General features: G+C 56.8%; 1 protein-coding gene across 1 annotated transcript; it reads left to right on the top strand.

Moving 5' to 3' along the window:
- Positions 1 to 624: 624 nt before the first annotated feature.
- LOC119103434 (sorting nexin-27) lies at positions 625 to 14885 on the top strand. The gene is made up of 11 exons (XM_037226964.1): positions 625 to 712; positions 3016 to 3261; positions 3755 to 3857; positions 4331 to 4459; positions 5508 to 5641; positions 5995 to 6124; positions 7467 to 7641; positions 8068 to 8321; positions 9217 to 9366; positions 9856 to 9984; positions 14402 to 14885. The coding sequence occupies exons 2-11, from the start codon at positions 3023 to 3025 to the stop codon at positions 14477 to 14479; spliced, it is 1521 nt and encodes a 506-aa protein (XP_037082859.1). The 5' UTR covers positions 625 to 712; positions 3016 to 3022; the 3' UTR covers positions 14480 to 14885.
- The last annotated feature ends 4116 nt before the right edge of the window (positions 14886 to 19001 follow it).

The following is a 19001-nucleotide window of genomic DNA, read 5'->3' as shown; positions in this document are numbered from 1 at the left end:
ACGTGGTGTTTGTTCATATATCATCCCATATTCAGACGTATCGAATAATCAGATGTACGGGATAGATTATCAGATAGCTGGAAAGCATCCATGGTCATGGGGTCCTCAATATCCATGTAGAATCCCCCAATTTTTTTGGGGGGAAAGCTGATTGTTACTAGCTTGGGAGGCCACTGAGGATGCTACATGCAAAGCATCAGTGATTTACTCCACGCAGCCACTTATCGTCTTACTTGTTTATGTCATTAGCTCAAAAATTATAAAAGACTATCTCGCGGTAGCGTCATGCTTCTGCTCCAGTTATAGAAGTACTAATATTGATGCAACAAAGAAAACCACGTTCCCCTTAAACAAGTTGGCCACATGCGACGATTTTTTGGAGGGGGGGCTTTCGCCATCTGGGAGCCGTTTCTCAACCACAGACGCTTTGGCTGCGCCCCTGGCTCCCAGCGTTTTCGGAAGAAAGTGGGGGAAATTCATTCGCGAAGCTTCGTCAGTGCAACACGATCGCAGACGGAATGTGCAGAGGTCCCGGGGACGGCGGATCGGCGAGACAATGAGATTTGCTAGTATCATGCCTATGATATTTGTAGTGCGCCATAATTGTCAAATTGGCAGTTTTCGTACGAAATGGGCATACACACCAAATCAGAAACATAACAGTGGAAGTCGGGGGCGTGTGGAGGAGTGGGGTTGTTTGATCATTTTGCAGGTATGTTTTACTTAAGGGTGTGGTCGTAGGCACTGAAAAATCAGCGTTTGTATTACTTGCAGTCAAGGGTGTAGCTTCCTGGGTTTCCCATTAATTAATGTTCATGTGCATTACAGGACACGTTATGATATGTGTAGCTGGAGCTGCTTGAGGCTGTTGGGCTGTGGGCGTAGTGAGTGTCCACTGGGTTAACGTGCGTGCTGTTTGCTCAATGGATCGAACTTACATACATGCAGCTTAGTTGGCAGGTAGATGTAGGACCTGTAGAGGTCATGGTGAACTGGGATTCCTTCACACAGTATTGCCTTGTTGGCCTAGTTCTAAGAGAAACAACATGCTGGTAACTGGTATCACTGGCCAAGTCTGTCACCTTTTCAACTCACAGCTAGGTGCTAGGGCCTTCAAAAGTTCTCCCAGAACAGGGGAGGGGAACTGAAAGCCATTAATTTATACATATCCAGTCAATTCCCAAAGACCAGTGCAAAAATAAATGTTATGCCAAGCATGCACAGCAGTCTGATAACAGACATGCCAGTGCATGGAAATACAATATTTTGGGAAGTTGTGATGCTGCAAAGGTAATTTCAGGCAAAAGTACCCAAAATGCATAACATAAGTAGATTAATTCAGTGCGATATGGCTTGGCCTGATTTCTGTACATAGAAGTCTGAGGTTCAGCACTTCTGTATTGTGTGGGCATTCAGTGCAATGGATATATGTTTTGCCAAATGGCCCACACTTCTAATCTTGAACTCTGAGAAAGGTACAGAGTTTTAGACCTCCCGGCCCCCTATTTCTCGTGCCCCTGCCAGATGTGTAGGGAGGAATCCATGTGCTACATGTAAATCAAGATATTTTTTACAAGGTGCATTCTTTGCAAAGTCAGGGTTACAATATTTTGTCATTGATTTAATGTTACTTTAATTATAAATGTTTGCAGGCCCAGCACAAAATAATTGAGCTTCAAGCTTGAACTAATATAATTGTAGTCAGATCAGTAAAAAAAATTCATCCACTGTAATGGATGCCTATGCAACATTGTGCTGAGCATCTCGCTTGTGTGCATGAGACTCAGGCTAGGCAAAATTGTGCTAAGACTTAAAATGATGCCCCACCCTCCAAGTGTAGGGAGCATATGGGAGCACCCCACCCACCCCCAAAAGTGTAGGGACCATGTTTACTTTATATATATATATGTATATATATATATATATATATATATATATATATATATATATACATATGAGTTAATTTATTTTATAATAAAATACTCCAATTATGGGGTCTAGATATATTTATTATGTCACAGTGGGGATACAAGCAGATTGTGGGCAGTTGGCTGGTAATGGTGTAATGGTTTTTGCTTATCCCAGGTGTGTTGGCATAGTTGGGTGGTAAAAGTGAGGTTCTTCCATATCTGGTTACATAGTGGTTTAGGTCTATAAGTATGTACCAAAGAAATGCAAAACCCCATTGGGATGCAGCCTTTTTCCCTGTCTATCAGTCAGTTGAGTGTTGAGTATTTCATGGTGTTTGTTGGCAAATATTTGCCTCCAAATATACACCAAACATAAACAAGGATTTCAGACAATTTTAGACTATTGAGTTTTGCTGTTCCAGGATGTGAGCTGTCAGTTGCAAGCCATTCTAACATATTTTGCCACCAGCAGCAGTAGCATGGTTACCAAATGTCACTGTGTCAGCCACCTTGCCATGGTTAGTTAAAATTATTACAAGCTGAATCATGCTGCATAATGGAAATGGATCAAGGCCATTTGTGAATTGTTCTGCAGTTCCATGCTAAAACTTGTGTTTCCCAGTAAAATTAAGTGACTGTGACATGAGAATTTAGTTTAAGGACAGGATACTGATAGATGGGCTGAACTACACATTTGGGAGGTAGATGTGCAGGGTTTGATTCCCACAATGCTAGCTAGCCCTTTTTGTCAGGGTGAGGGGTTGGTGATGCCATATAGCCTCAGTAGCTGAGTGCATTATGAAATGTAATTTAAGCACTTATAGGCCTTAATGATTATCACCTATTCGCCAAATGTCATGAATAGTTATCACCAATAGCCAAATGTTGTCTGATCCCCGCTCAGTGGGGATCAGACATTAGAGTGCATTATCAGATTTCATCTGCCCTGATGCCTTCCCACATATAATAACAACCCTTCCCTCATGTAAGCTGTTCAAGTAACCCAATGAGCACCAGCTGACCTAGTGTTTGACCACTGCTGTCAGAGCGGCGGCCGGATCCATCCCCTCAGCTCCCCACCCCCACCCTCTCCCCCTGCCGCCAGTGATGGGATGGACGGCAGCCGGATGAGGCGGAAGGGGGCCGAGGCGCCGCGCGGCCCGCGCGTCGTCACCATCTCGAAGACGGAGACGGGCTTCGGCTTCAACGTGCGCGGCCAGGTGTGCGAGGGCGGCCAGCTGCGCAGCATCAACGGCGAGCTGTACGGCCCGCTGCAGCACGTGTCGGCCGTGCTCGACGGCGGCGCCGCCCAGCAGGCCGGCGTCGTCAAGGGTGACCGCATACTCGAGGTGTAAGTGCTGGCGACCGAGAAGCGACGGCGGCCAGGGTGGCGCGTGCTAGCGGCGAGGGCGGCGGTGTTGGCATGACGTTTGCCGTTTCGTCTTTGTGAGTGCGCTATTTTCAGGTGTGTCATGTGTGTTAAGTTTTCCGGTGTCATGCACATACTCTCTCGTGCCATGTCTCCGATGGCGTTTTGGTGTTACGCTCAGGCTCAAAGTCTTCGACGTATATGGAGTGTTTTGTGGACAGTTGTTTGACTTCAATTGTTGAGTGCTGCAGCAGTGGCGGTTGACATTAGCAGGGCTTTTGGGTCATGTATTGCCGTGGAGCGTGCAAACGATGCCGGATGCCGTTTTACCCCCTGAGCTTATTTCCCGTCACGCTTCCATCCTGAACTCGTAGCAGGTACCAGCGGGTCTCGTCACGCGCCGTGATGTCATTAACCGGCCAACAATAACAACAGCACCAGGCGTGACGCGCGCTCCGTTGCCGCCGTGCCGCAGGAATGGGGTGAACGTGGAGGGCGCGACCCACCGGCAGGTGGTGGAGCACATCAAGTCGGGCGGCGAGAGCCTGACCCTCACCGTCATCTCGGTGTCCGCCCAGGTGGGTGTTAAGTGCCGGCGCAATGCATATCATGCCAAGTAAAGGCGGCTGGTGAATACACTTTGTTAGTTTGTTTTGCAGTTAATGGTCACAGGGTACATTGAATTTTCATAAAGTTGGGCAGTGGGGCTCAATCCCGCCCTCCCCCTCCCCCCCTCCCCCCTCCCCCGGCCCGCGACACCCCTAGTGTCGGCACTTCTGATTTAGTTAACCGCTTTCGTTTTCAATAGTTTGCGTGTCAAAAGCCGGTTAGTCTGATGGGCCCTGTCACTGCAACTCATGGTGTAATTGCATAATTTCTCTGTGTGCTGCCACCACTATTGTGGCTAGAAACGAGCTCAAAAGGGGCATTGTCCGGTGGTTTTGAAGGCCTTTGGCAAAATCTGTCAGCACAAGTGCTGTTTCTGGACAGACCAGAACCTGGCTGTGCGCGCACTGTATCATGAGTTTCTCATGTCCTGTCTGCCCCACAGGAGGCAGAACGACTAGAACCCAGTGAAGAGGGTAGCACGTTCAGCTCTGTCGACTACTCAGAGAAACGCTCGCTGCCAATCTCCATCCCAGAGTATTCCACCGTTGAGAGGATGAATGAAAAGTTTGTGGTGAGTTGGACGCGAACGTCGTTTTGCTGCCGTCAGACCACGCGCGTTGGCGTTGGCTGGGTGAACGTATTCAGTGATGCGATCAAATCCAGATTATCGGCGATCGACTCCGTGTGAATCGTGATTTGCTTATTTCATTGCGCCCGCACGCTTTACAAGCTGGCAGCCAACAGTCGGATGAGCTGTGGAGTTTCGCGCTAGTTCGATACGCGCTAGTTCGGGCTAGCGATCGTCGACAGTGACTGCGTACCCGCTACTAAGAGAAGTGCAGCGGTTTTGTACACAGAGAAAAATTCGCCAAGTGCGTACAAAATCATCGTGCAGTTGAAGCGCGCATAGGCCCGAAATGATCCCCGACGGTGACAGGAGGCGACTTTCCGGTGGCCGCATGCTCCGGTCTCGGACCATGTGTGGCGCGCCGCCGCCGCCGCCTCGGCAGCTGTGCAGCGGACCGAGCTATGCCCGGCCGCGGCCACCTCGACAGCTATGCAGCGGACCGAGCTGTACCCGGCGTCTGGTTCGCGCCGCGCCGATGCTCTGACGTCACCGTCCGGTATCTTGTGTCGCTGGCCAGCCTTGCTCTCTGCTGCCGCCGGGCGCCGTGTAACCTTGACCGCGTCGGCGCGGCCGAGCGCGGAGATCATCATCGGCAGCCCGGGCGCCTGTGGCGCTGGCGACGCGTTGTACTTGTTATGAGAATGTCCCAGATGTGGAACAGGCTCTGGTCGGCTCGGCGCGGCCGTGTTGTGGGGTTCTGGTGGTGCGATGGTTAGCCTGCGTGTCTGGATAGCCAGTGTTCCTGGGTTCGGTTCCCCGCGGTGCCCGCCGCTCCCGCTAGGGTGAGAGGCAGACGCCGCCGTGTAGCTTCATCAACTGATCTCGTCGTAGAGCCCCAATGACAGCACAGCCGCATGGGCAGACCATGAATTGGCTGGCCGGCTGAAAAGGCCGGAGCTACGTGTTGCATGTCCGAGTGTGGATGCTGGACAGACCATTCTCTGTTGTGGCGGGCGGATCAAACTGTTGAGGAACGCTGCCTGCTTTCCAGGTGTACAATATTTACATGGCTGGCAGGCATCTGTGCTCCCGAAGATATCGGGAATTTGCAAACCTCCATAAAGAGCTGAAGAGAGAGTTCGTCGACTTCAACTTTCCCAGTCTGCCTGGGAAATGGCCGCTCAAGTAAGTGGCGTGCTATCTGTGTTTCCCGTTTTGGTTTTGCCCGAATATGAAATATTCAAGTCCGCCCACAACAGAGTTCGGTTTAACTGCCCGCAACCTCCGGTTTTCCACTCGTGGCAGCAACACGCGACCCGGAAAATGCCTCGTCTTAACTCGCGGTATGCACCCGACATGCGGCAAGCTCATCGCATCGCACCGCGACCCTCTTTTTGGGGTGAAAGGGGATTGCACATTGCAGTAGCGCCGGCTGCGTCTCCCCAGCGTCATGGGCCGTCCCCAGCCGGCGTCGGTGCGTGCGCGCGTGGTGTGGGTGTGCGGCGGGTGCGCGCCGGTGACGGCCTGGCCTCCGGCAGGATGAGCGAGCAGCAGCTGGACCAGCGGCGGCGAGGCCTCGAGGCCTACCTGGAGAAGATCTGCTCGGTGCGCGCCATCGCCGAGTCCGAGCTGGTGCAACAGTTTCTCACCGACAACGACGAAGAGCAGGTGAGCGGCCGCCGGCGGACGGAAGCGCGGCCGGGTCGGGCGCGCCGCTGTAGAGCCGGCCGGGTCGGGCGCGCTGCTGTAGGGCCGGTCGGGTCGGGCGCGCCGCTGTAGAACCGGTCGGGTCGGGCGAGCTGCTGCAGGACCGGCCGGGTCGGGCGCGCTGCTGTAGGGCTGGCCGGGTCGGGCGCCGCTGTAGGGCCGGCCAGGTCGGGCGCGCTGCTGTAGGGCCGGCCGGGTCGGGCGCGCCGCTGTAGGGCCGGCCGGGTCGGACGCGCCGCTGTAGGGCCGGCCGGGTCGGGCGCGCTGCTGTAGGACCGGCCGGGTCGGGCGCGCCGCTGTAGGGCTGGCCGGATCGGGCGCGCTGCTGTAGGACCGGCTGGGTCGGGCGCGTTGCTGTAGGACCGGCCGGATCGGGCGCGCTGCTGTAGGACCGGCCGGGTCGGGCGCGCCGCTGGAGGGCCGGCCGGGTCGGACGCACTGCTGTAGAGCTGACGGGGTCCGGCGCGCTGCTGTATGGCCGGCCGGGTCGGGCGCACCGCTGTAGCGCCGGTCGGGTCGGGCGCGCTGCTGTAAGGCCGGCCTGGTCGGGCGCGCTGCTGTAGGGCCGGCCGGGTCGGACGCACTGCTGTAGAGTTGACGGGGTCCGGCGCGCCGCTGTAGGGCCGGCCGGGTCGGGCGCCTGGGCGCACCGCTGTAGGGCCGGCCGGGTCGGGCGCACCGCTGTAGCGCCGGCCGGGTCGGGCGCGCTGCTGTAAGGCAGGCCTGATCGGGCGCAACGCTGTAGAGTCGGCCGGGTCGGGCGCGCTGCTGTAAGGCCGGCCTGGTCGGGCGCGCTGCTGTAGAGCCGGCCGGGTCGGGCGCACTGCTGTAAGGCCGGCCTGGTCGGGCGCGCTGCTGTAGAACCGGCCGGGTCGGGCGCACTGCTGTAGAGCCGACGGGGTGGGGCGCAACGCTGTAGGGTCGGCCGACCGTGGGTGCCGTCGGTGTGGCGTGTGTTGGGCGCGTGACACGGCGGCGTGCGGTAACCATCCGCGACCGGCGGCACTGCCGGGGGACGCGGTATCGCGATGCTGCGGAGTGGGAGTTCATGGTTCTTATCATGCCACTCAGATGGCAGATTGTGCCCAGCTAACACGTAAGCTCGCTTGGGATATGCGCGAGGGTTGAAATGAGAGCTTGCACGTGATATCGTCTGACAAGTTGAGTTTGTTCAAAGTCGTGTGTTAATCCATTCCATCCGTGATCCATGCACTGTGTTTCCGTCCTTCCTTCACTCGTCCCCCGCACCCGTAAGGCTCAGCGCAGGGATGGCCTCCGTACTAATGCCCGTCCGCGCCACCAGGCCCACATCATGGTGGACCTGAAGGTGCTGCTGCCCAGTCAGGAGGTGGTGGCCGTGTCGGCGCGCAAGAACGCCACCGCCATCGACGTGTACCGCGGCGTCGTGCTCAAAACCGGCATGCAGGAGGACACGGCCAAGTGCTTCGCGCTCTTTGAGATCGTCGAGTACCACTTCGGTGAGCGATGGGCCCGGACGGGGGCCGGTGTGTGTGTGGAGGGCGGGGGAGGCTCGTCCGGAGAACGGTGCCGTGCCGGCGTTCAGTCGGCGCCCCCGTGCAGCGATCACAGCGTGCTGGATAGTGGCCGTCGGTCGAGTGCTTGCTGCGTCCGGTTTCGTGTGGTGGGATGGGAAACGCTGCGCCCCGAGGCTGTCGTTCCAACGCGGGCTGCGTCCATCTCCGCGCCCCGACTGAACCGGTGTGGTGCTGAAATGTTGTTGTCGTCGCGCCGCTACCTGTGTGCTGGCCGTAGCCTAGTGTCCCCCCCCCCCCCCCGGGCTGTCAGCCGTGCCGCCAGTGGCCCCCTCCGCCGCGACGCCCCGCGGCGCTGCCCTCCACGCCGCCAGTGGCGCCCCCTCTCCTCACCACCTCTTGCCCCGGCAGAGCGCAAGCTTCTGCCCAACGAGCAGCCACACGCGCTCTACATCCAGAACTACAGCACGGCCACGTCGTCGTGCCTGTGCGTGCGGCGCTGGCTCTTCTCGCCGGAGAAGGAGCGCCAGCTGTGCGCCGCCGACCCTGTGGCGCTGGTCTTCTTCTACTGGGAGGCCGTGCAGGCCGTCAACCGGGGTCACCTCACTGTCGGCGAACGGCTGTACGAGCTCAAGGCACTCCAGGAGCACACCAAGAAACAGGAGGTGCGGGCTCTGTGCAGCCGGTTGGACGGCGTCATTGTGCACTATTGCTTTCGGTATGTGTTTGTGTTTGTGTCCTTGCAGGAATTATACACTGCAGTTGTCCTTATAACTCCCTGATGTTTGTGTCTGCCAGGCTGACAGCCTGCTTGAAACAACCGGGACAGCTTGGAGTTATATAATGCTATATCTATGACACCCCTGTGTTCACATGTTTACCAGGCTGCAAATAATGTCAGAAATAACTAAGAGAAATATTAATAATAGTGATAGTAATATTAGTACTAGTGGTGGTAATATTAATAAATGGAAACGTGAGGAATAGCTATCAGAAACAACTGGTCACGGCATCAGCCGCCCTCCTCCCTCACGGTCCGCTGGCGCTCCGCGGTGGCCGCCCGAGGAGTTGTGTGCTCCGCTGTGACTTCCGCCCGGCGCGCTGTGTGCTCCACTGTGGCTGCCTGGTGTGCGGTGTGATCTGCTGTGACCTCCGCCTGGTGCGCTGTGTGCTCCGCTGTGACGTCTGCGCGGTGCGCTGTGTGCTCAACTGTGGCTGCCCGGTGCGCTGTGCGCTCCGTTGTGAGCTCCGCCCGGTGCACTGTGTGCTCCGCTGTGACCTCCACCCGGTGCGCTTTGTGCTCTACTGTGACCGCCCAGTGCGTTGTGTGCTCTGATAGCACCGCCCGGTGCGCTGTGCGCTTCGATGTCACCGTCCGGTGCGCTGTGTGCTCCGCTGTGGCCGCCCGGCGCGCTGTGCGCTCCGCCGTGATACTCACGGTGTGGGCCGGACCGGGCCGTGCTGACCGCCTGTCCCCCGGCCGGATCGGACCGTGCTGACCGTCTGTCCCCGGCCGGACCGGGCCGTGCTAACCGTCCGTCCCCCGGCCGCGCCCGGCAGTATCTGACGTGCGTGCGCCAGCTGGAGGGCTACGGCGAGGTGGTGTTCCCTCACTGCCCGTGTGACTCGCGCAAGGAAGGCCACGTCATCGTCGCCGCCGGCATCGAGAACTTCAGCTTGCACGCGTGCTCTGAAGAGGGCGCGTCGGAGGTGAGCAGCACGCGCAGTCTGGGAGAGCATGTGTCGCGATGTGAGGATGTGGGGTGTGCGAAACGGTGTGATCGTTATAGGGGCGTTTCGGGCTGCGAAGTCCAGCCTCCGAGAAAGTTATGTCAGAGGTGGAAAGCTGCAGTCCACACTTTTGCGCTGAAGACGTTCAGAGACGTACGAGACGTGGCCCTTCTCCCCTCGCTGTCCAGTGAAACCCTGAGTGGTGCCGTGTGATCGGACGGAGGCGTGTCGCAAGTTCGAGGTAGAAATGAAGCCGTGCGGCAAGGTTGCTACTGGCTGTGATTACCTAAACGCTGTATCCAAGCGTCCTCGTTTTCACGATCCACACGCATAGGTGGTATCCCCTGAGTCGAACATCAACAAATGCTTCTTTCCCGCTTGTGACTATTTCCCATTGCCTCCTATAAACACTAACTTGCGCGTACGCCACGCGCCACATTCCTTTCTAAGAAGGTCCCGCTGTTTCAGGGCCAGACCATCAAGTTTCCGTGGTCGAGCATCACGCAGTGGGACATTGACGACGGTCAAGCGGCCTTCTGTTTCCAGTACAGCCGACAGGACCATACACCGCGCTGGGTCAAGGTGTTCACGCCACACGTGAGTGACGGCGGTGACCGCGCCCGGTCCCGCGTGCGCCGCTGCCCGTCCGCTGCACGAATACCGTCCCCTGCCCATCTCCCGTTTCCTGCTCCGTCTTCCGTCTGATGCCCGTCTCCCGTCTCCTGTCTCGTCTCTCGTCTCCTGCCCCGTCTCCCATCTCCTGCCCGTTTCCCTTATTTTGCCCCGTCTCCCGTCTCCTGCCCCGTTTCTCGCCCCGTCTCCCATCTCCTGCCCGTTTCCCTTCTTTTGCCCTGTCTCCCGTCTCCTGCCCCGTCTCTCTCCCCGTCTCTCATTGACGAGAGGTGCTGACGGCCAGCCGGTCACGGTCTGGTCCGGTCTCGTGTATTCGTGGCCCGTCTCGACCCGTTTTTATGGCTTTTTTGTTGGGTGACTGACTTGGTTCAGTAATGTAGACGGAACACACCGCACTCAACAAGCTTCAAAGCTTTCGAAGTCGGTTATCGCGTATTTTGCGCTGTGTTGGTCATTGATTTTAAGATGACTTGACGCGCTCTGTACCTGGATCCAAAAGCGTGCCGTTAGGCTGCGTTCGTACACAAGCAGGTCTCAAACGGAGGGAAGTATAGCACAACCGCAGCATTTTTGGGGTCTTATCAGAACACCGGGCCCGCCTGTGAGCCATCTCATTTAATTCCCTTGGTTGGCGCCGTGCTGAAGTCTCGCGAGGCTCATTCCAGACGTGAAACGGAACTGCTCTTGATCTCAGCATGTGCTGAAGGGAGGAAACCATCGTTTGTTGTTTTGTCTGGCAGTAGCTTTCAGTGACGCCCCGGGGGTACGGCGCCCTTGCTGAGGCGCTGGTTGAGTGATGTTCTAGCCCGACGTACGGGTCTGCTGATAGTCCGCAGTAAGCAGAGGCGCGAGTAAACTGTCGCGAGATACAACCTCTCCCTTTGCTCGTTACTATGCGGGGAAGCGGCAGGGGAGGTTGACCGTCACGGGCGACAACTGCAGCGTCCTGGGTAGCGGTTAGCGCCGTACCAGACGGTCATGGTGGGCGGTGTGTCCCTCGTCAGATTACGCCTAGCTGTTATGTTGATCGAGACAAACTCCAGCGTGGCTTGGTAACGCTTCGCAAGGTTCGCTGAATGTTGCCGACCCGTCGGTGGTTCAGAGCGCCTGGACGGGGTCTGGGGACTCGCGACCTGTTCTGGGGCGCCGCTCCCTTCTACACGGCTCCATTCCAGCCAACTGATCTGAGCGCCGCTCCCTTCTACACGGCTCCATTCCAGCCAACTGATTTGGGCGCCGCTCATTTCTACACGGGTCCATTCCAACCAACTGGTCTGGGCGTTTCTCAGCTCTACACGGATGCCATTCCAGCCAACTGCTCTGGGCGCATCTCAGTTCTACACGGGTCCCATTCCAGCCGCCGAAGCTACATGGGCTGCTGCATGGTCCAGAATCGGGGCTATGAATCCTCGTGGGTCGGGGCGTCGCTGGTCGGCACTCGGTAAACAGTAGCGTGATGGGCCATTTGGCGCGATGCATAACGACTGTGTCAGTTAATATGTTACCGCGTGCTCCATGTGAACGTGAAGTTATGTACGATGCAGGGTGTACTAGCGTAGGTTATGAGGCGTGCTATGTTTCGACGTATGCGAGATTTGCGGTCCTGCCAGGATAATTCAACAAGCCGCTGTTTAGGGGAGAGATACGTGTCCTGCTCAGACATTATTCTGAAGGATCTGTGAAGTATCCCAACGAATTGATGACGGTCGCTCAGACATCATCGCATGTTTCCCTGTAATAGCATTCTCTACCTCTCTGCGGTACTTACCTTTGCTTTACGCCGCCCCCCCCCCCCCCCCCTCCCGGCCTTGTCCCTTCTCTGTCTCTTTGCTGCCTTCGGTGCCTGACATGCGAGCGGTCACTCCGGTCGTGAGTGCCTGGCAGGCCGCCCTGTGTGACGTACGTTATGAGGGTTAAGCTAACGTCAAGTCGGAGAGTCAACGAACGCAAGTCGCCTCCGCGATATGGAGCCTGAGGTGTGACGTCACTATGACGTCGTTCGCCGCCGTCCGAGCCCGATCGGCTGATTAAAACTTGGTCATGATCTTGTAGCAATGGACGACAACCCGCCGTAAGTGAGGACTGACTGACTGATTGAGTGGGCCCCGATCATTCCTGACAATCGTAAAATCCCATACCTTGCATGTAAGCTATGCGACTTCCCAAGGGTAGGCAAGTAACTTCAACGTCCAGAATTAATTCGAAAGCAGAGCATGAAGTACATTTCAAGGTTTTGAGGCCTTGGCAACGTGTTTTGAAAAGTCAGATGTTTATTGTATCCTCGGACCAATTAAAACAGTCGTCCTACCACGCAAGTGACGCCCTGATTTCATCCGGATTAATAGTCTCTGTTTTGTATCAGAGGTCATCACCAGTGAACAGTCAGCGGCTCAAACAGACTACCCGTCGCTCTGAAATATTCGCACAATATTTCTTGAGAAGAAGTTCTGTGTATAATATCAAAGTAGTATACAAGCGAGTGTGAGGGATGAATTGTTGCGCAAGAAAATGTTGCACGTGCGCGGAAAATTATGGAGCGCACACTGCTAGCCCGCGACATAACGGTGGTTTCCCTGTAGTGTGTCTGGCTGAAGTATGATCCTGTGATGCATGTCAGAAATCCGAGTTTGTGCATTCGTGCGGAGACCTGCAGCGGACAGTTCAATAGACAAAACCGCATTCTCACTGTTCACGACACACACGCCGATGTGTTTGCAAATGAAAGCGTACATTTGTCTTTCACGATTAGTTGTCATCCCCAGTTCCATGTTTCGCTGTCATCGATCCTGAACAAATGCCTGTCCGTCTAATGTAAGGTTCAGCTGGAGTTTATCTAACCCGGAATAATCACCGACAAGATAGATAGGCAGATGGTATTTGGGATCCTCCATGATGTGACGTTTCCGGCCTCCACATCACATACACTGAACGCAGAAGTAAAAACACACGGACATCTACACACACGGTGATAAAAAACGGGACACATACCGTGGTAGAAACGGGGCACCAGGCTCGTCTCGATCGCAGGCAAGCGACTGGCCTGCGCTGCCAAGGCGTCAACAGTGGAAGACGGGCGAGCGTCTGACGGCGGTGGGTTCCGCACGCGTGTCGCGCTGGAGAAACTGGGCATCAGCGCAGGCCTCGGTGCGCGCTCGCGGGAGCTGCGACATCCCGTCAGCTGCGGCCCGAGTGGTGCCGGAGGACACCGAGCCCCGACCGGCCGCCCGTTGGCCCTACGCCTCGGGTGAACGGGTGTTCGACAGAGTGATTGGCGTTGTCATCGCGTCCCACTCGGTGATGATGTCAGGCATTGTAGGCTGACCCGACACGAGCAGCGTGGGCGACACACGTTCGGTATTATTTAGGTTGAGGACGGTGTGGGTGTAGAAGTTCAGTGCTTTTTGAACCATCTGTTGGACCATTGAACCGCTGAGTAGCCCCGCCCTCCCCCGCAAAGAGTCGAGCGACATTGAATGTGGGTAAACAACGCCTCTATCACCTCTTGGACTCTGTCGGTACGTGGTGTCTCATCCGGACAAGTGCACGCATTTGTTGCACGCCATGGCAAGCATGTATGGCATGAAGCAGGCACTGCTGCGAGTGTCCTGGTGACTCAGTAACCTAAATGTGCGGTTAAAATCTTGATATGAATCATGGGGGAGGGGGAGGGGGGGATTGAAATCCAGGCTCTGTGAGCGTGTTACGTAAGACGTATGCTACGTCGCCTCGCCAAGCACCGCCGCTATCTTCCCGAAGCACCAGAGCGCCCCTGCCCGTGGCTGCGCTGCTGTTTCCGTGCAGCCCCCCGCTAGTCACCCGGGTGGGCCCCGGCCGTCCGCGGCTGGCCGCGTGCCCTGCAAACGGCGGTGCCCGCCGGCCGGGTGCTGAGTGACGGTCGCCACGGTATGCGCCGCCGTCGACCGCCGCCGCCGCCCCGGTGCGTGGCGGTGGCGGTGTCCGCCGGGGTGGGAGCCGCAGCCGCCCGTCACCGCGTGGCGCCCGCGCCTCGTCCGCGCCCCGTTGACCCGCGCCCGCGCCGAGCCGCGCTCCGTTGACTTGCCTGCGCTGACCCGCCCTCCGTTGACTCGTGCATGCGCCGACCCGCCCTCCGTTGAGTCGCGCCCGCGCCGACCCGCCCTCCGTTGACTCGCGCCCACGCCGGCCTGCGCTCCGTTGACTCGTGCCCGCACTTACCCGCGTATACACTGACCCGTGTCCACGTCGGCCCATGGCGACGCCGGTAGATATAAGATAGATAGAAATAGACGCCGGTAGATAAGGTAGATATCTGCGCAGACTCGTGCCCAGACCAGCTCGCTCTTGCTCTGAACTTGCCGACGCTTACTGGCGTCCGCTCTGACCCGTGTGCTCCCGCCCCCAGCACCAATTCCTGTACGAGGTGTTCGAGCGGATCCAGGACGAGCGGCGCACCGTGACACCGGCCGAGGACGAGCCGTGAGGCGGTGGCGGATGAGTGCGGCCACGCGGCCACCCCGGCCGCGCCTGTCGGCCGATAGTGACTACCTTTATGCAGACGAAGTAATACTGTACAGTGCGAAAGAAAGTCGTGTATGCGCGCCAGTCTTAGTTGGTCCGCGGGGGTGGTTGTAAGTGCATTTAGGCGCGGGACAGTCGTTTTTGTCAGTCGGCAGCCGGCTGTTTTTGTCTGTCTTTTTGTCCTGCGGCCGGTCTGTCTGTGATGGTGGCGCGGAGCGCGGCCCGTCTGATTTATGATTTGTGTGAGCGACGCGTCGCTGTCACATCGACTGTTTACACTGGGCGGAGCACGTGGCGGGTCCCTGTCCAGCCGGCTCCGGCAGCGGGCGGCTGTCGCCGGCCACGCGGCCGGGCCGGGCAGACGCCCCCCGCCCGGCGCCCGGCGCGCGGTCCTGGACAGCCGAGCGTACCGTCGGCCACGGGCCCGGCCGTGGTGGGCACGCGGACGCGGACGCTGAGGCCGGCCGCCCAGCGTTGGATCACGCCGGCCTGAGCCGGCCCTGGGGCGGCTCCGCGCCCCGGGAGCGGGCCGGCCGGCACGCGTACGCTTACCCCTGTATACGCCCGTCCGCCGCGAGCGGGTTCGAGCGCCGGCTGCCCGGCGGCAGAGTTCACATATCAGCCGAGCGCGCAGCGGCGCCCGCACGGAGCGGCGATATTGTTTCCGTTGATCTGCCTTGTGATAGTTTACCCGGCGTGGGCGGGCCGGCCGGCGCGCGGCGCTCCGTCTCGCCGCCGCCAACCCTCAGACCGTTTAGCGTGGTGTGCCATTATGTCCGCTCGGATCACGTTATGCATGCTTACCGGTAATACACAATAGCCTCGTATGCTGGCTTTGGACTGCTGAGACGGCCGTGCGTCACGCCAGCGGATGCAGGACTTCTAACGGCGTCGCGGTGGCGGGGCAGCGGTCGGTGTGGCGTTGGCGTGGGAATGACGATGTAAGGCGGAAACACGGTGGAAGGTCGCCCGGGGGGCCGATCTTCTATCTGTCCTCCTCACCATCTCATGCTGCTGCACTGCTGTCACCGTGGCAGGCGGTGTCTGGGAGTGGTGCCGTCTCCGCGCAAGCCGTTCTCAGGCTGCACCAACGCACCAAGCGCTGGTGTGAGGAGACACCCGGCGCCGAACAGGTTGCGGCAGTGGAACAAGGAGGGGGAGCTGGGATCCATTAGCAGATCGGAACGCTTGTCGCGTGCTTGCATACACATGTAAACAGCGCGCTTCCGGCGAGGGGCGGAACCGTGCCGTTGGGGGTCGAATTCTGCAGACCGGTGGTGAGCTGGTGCGGGGAAACAAGATGTCCCTGGCTGTTCATGTATGTCGACAGTCTTTGGTTGCTGCTATTGCATGTAGGCATGAAGTATATATATATATATATATATATATATATATATATATATATATATATATATACCAGTCTGTAGGTGTGCATGCGTTACATGTACACTTGTATGGGTGGGACGCTTCAGCGCGATTCATGGGCTGCGTTGCGTTCTCGCCATCAACCGGCATGTTCTCGCCTTGCGTCTCACCTGCATCCTAGTTTTGTTAGAGGCGTAGGTGCGGTATAGTCGGCGGCATAGTCTCGCCAAATAAGGTTGGGAGGCCGAACAAGGGAAAACGACTTAACCTGACCCCAAAATAAAAACGGACTTTTCCCAAAATGTGATCCACGTTGCCTTCCAACTAGGGGGCCGCCATCTGAACAGAAAACTACGCCTGGATACAGCGGCCCAGGCGCCCCAGGACCGCCTGCTGCACATCAGATCTGGGCACTATTATTAATCTACGACCAAGCTCTCATGTAACACCGTGCGTTTGGGTCGCGTCAGAATGCGTCAAAAAAAACTAACCCCTGTTTCCAGGAGTAGTCAGCGGTCAAACTGCCGTTCTTCCCGCTGCTGCCGCCGTGGTGCGCGGCGCGGTACCGCAGTGCGTGCAGCACTTGCGCGCCAACGCCCGCCGTCTGACCACCATCTTCGACGTGCACGCCACGCTGCGCCCCCGCTGGCCGATATAGGCGCTGCGCTCCGGCATCGGTGGTGCGAGACGGCCGGCATCAGCGCGCGCTGGTGCAGGCGTTCGAGGAGAACGTGGTGCGGTTTGTCTCCACGCCCGGCCTGGGAGAGTTTGAGGTCACCGTGCGCAGCCGAGGCGGGTCTGCACCGCCCGAGGAGCTGCTCTCGGTGGTGGATGTGTCTCGGCTGAACGTCTACCGCGGCCAGAGCGACTGCCTGAAACAGCGCCTCGGCGAGATGAGGTTTTGCTGCTGTCAGGGCTTCGTCTGACATGTGGTCCTTTGGCGTCAGACCTAGTGACGAAACGTGGTAAAAGTGTGGCGTGGAGAACCAGTTTGCTAGCATGGACTGCCACCTTTTAGATCCATGCGAAGCCTAATAATGGGGTTTGTCCCATCACTGCTTTTTCGCAGATCTCACTGAGTTGCTTGACGGCCATTTCTTAGCTTAAGCTATGCGCGCTCATTGTGCTGAGTGCGGAAATCAGTATAACGAATGTGCACGTAAGGTTCAGAGTTGGGGTATGAGTATCTGTTTGAGTTCTTGTGTATGCAGAGTCGATATTGAACATTTTCAAGTGTTCAGATGTGCGGGCGCATACTTTTGCAAGAGCCACAGCACGTAGGAGGCAAAGGAGCTCTTGCGTGTCGTCAGTCGATGTCTACCAAAAGACAGTTAAGTCAAACATTCACTCAACACTCGGCATGTTCCTAGGAAATGTCCCTTTCAAAGCAATACTAATGGACATTTTAGCTCGGGTCATACGACACTGCTCCAAATGTGTTAATATGTGCCACACAAGGAAGCGAGGTGGGGGGGGGGGGGGGGGGGGGAGATCGCGACAGCGCCATTTCCCTTCGCGGTCCCTGGCAAGTCTTTTGGGCTGCAAAACTCATCACGTGTAAAAGTGTGGCAAAATTCATCACGTGTAAACGTATGGGTGAAAGTTATTCGACAGCCAATGCGATGGCGTAAGGATAGGTCCTGAATGCCTCAAAGGGAGTGCTCCACATTCTCATGGGGTTTTGACTTGAAATAGCCACCTTAAAGATCATTCGGTGGAGTTCACGGCCCTGCCGTTCCTAAGACTCAAACGCTTGTAGTTTCTGAACTACGCTCACGCGAGGATGCGCAGACCACTTCTGGGAGACTATTTCAGGATCACCAAGGCATTTATGACGCCATGATAACGCAATTCAAATGCTGCCGTTCTATTGGCCATGTGAGGATTAGGGCCTATGAAAAAATAATGGTCGAATCATCCATATCTGGCGTTCGTGAGCAGGAGTTCCAGATATACGGGCTGTCAATTGGGTCTCAATCTATGTCGTGCAAGGTACGATGATGTAACCTAACAATGACGTATTAAGAGCACATTTACTCAACAGAGAAACGATGTCGTGTAGTGCAGCCTTTTCCACTTTAAGTCTGCAGATAGTTCACAGTGAGCCTAGTTCATCATATCTGATGCTTATTTCCTTGTCTTTGAATGTGAGACATTCCCTGTACCCATGACGTCGTCAGTTACGTGCTGTCATCTAAGTATTTCTTCGTTGACACTGGTCGCGACTATCCATGGTGCCACAAATTTCCCGAGGGAGAGGCACTTTCGGCACCCAGGCGATCGCGGCTGGTGGCAGAAATACTCCAGATAATGTGGCGGTTATCGCGCCGTGAGTCGTACATTCAAATTCGATTTAAGTCATTCAGAGATATTCGACGGCTCAATGATCTGGTATAACAACAATCCACAGCAGTCTCGAGATAGGATGCATTAAACACTGCCGCGTACCAAACCTGGCTGTCCCGCCTTAGGGCCTGAACCGGTATTGACATAGAAGGCAATACGCATGCCAGTTCGAAACTTTGTTCCGTTTCACAGCGGATTGCCTCCCGCACAGCTGAACCAATATGAGTCCAGGTGTGCAGAACACATCTGTGTGGTAGTACGACTACATACTGTCGCCCGGCCGACTTTGTGTGATCCGTGTTATGGCTGCCCCTGGCTGCTGAGTGCGCAGCCACGCGCCGGCGGAATGTATCTGCTGTGTGGAGGACCTTCAGCAGAAACACGAGACTGTACAGCGAATTCGTAGCATTATGTTCGTTCGTAATTCATAATGTTCTACTGCCCTGATTCGTAGCCAGCGGCAGGCTGGTGAGCGGGTTTGGCTTTTTGCGCCGACGAATCCGACAAATTTGCGACAGGTCACGTGCCAGGCTGTTGCCGTTGTTACGTTTACTTCCCACTCGGTTCGGGCGGCAGCGCGTTGCTTTCAAGATCGGTTTCGAAAAACGCAACATTGGTCGCTTCATAATTGATTGCTGACGCCCCTACGGATCGTACAGTGTTGGGCGGCGTGGTTGGTGTCTAGACAGCTCCAGGCACTGGTGTCGATTTGTATTCTTTTGGGCGGGCCACTACCACCGCCTCCACCAGCACCAAGTTCAGTTTGCCCCCCC

This window comes from Pollicipes pollicipes, unplaced genomic scaffold, assembly GCF_011947565.3.
Source record: "Pollicipes pollicipes isolate AB1234 unplaced genomic scaffold, Ppol_2.1 Scaffold_5724;HRSCAF=6776_pilon_pilon_pilon, whole genome shotgun sequence".
Classification (NCBI taxonomy): Eukaryota; Metazoa; Arthropoda; class Thecostraca; order Pollicipedomorpha; family Pollicipedidae; genus Pollicipes; species Pollicipes pollicipes.
Note: the sequence above shows the minus strand (reverse complement) of the source record. Positions and strands in the feature narration are given on the sequence as shown.

Bases quoted from the DNA above. Each gene is read 5' to 3' on its own strand.
- LOC119103434 (XM_037226964.1), top strand. From the start codon at position 3,023: ATGGACGGCAGCCGGATGAGGCGGAAGGGGGCCGAGGCGCCGCGCGGC. The intron at 3,858-4,330 runs GTGGGTGTTAAG...TCTGCCCCACAG, and splicing joins TCATCTCGGTGTCCGCCCAG to GAGGCAGAACGACTAGAACC. The intron at 7,642-8,067 runs GTGAGCGATGGG...TTGCCCCGGCAG, and splicing joins GATCGTCGAGTACCACTTCG to AGCGCAAGCTTCTGCCCAAC.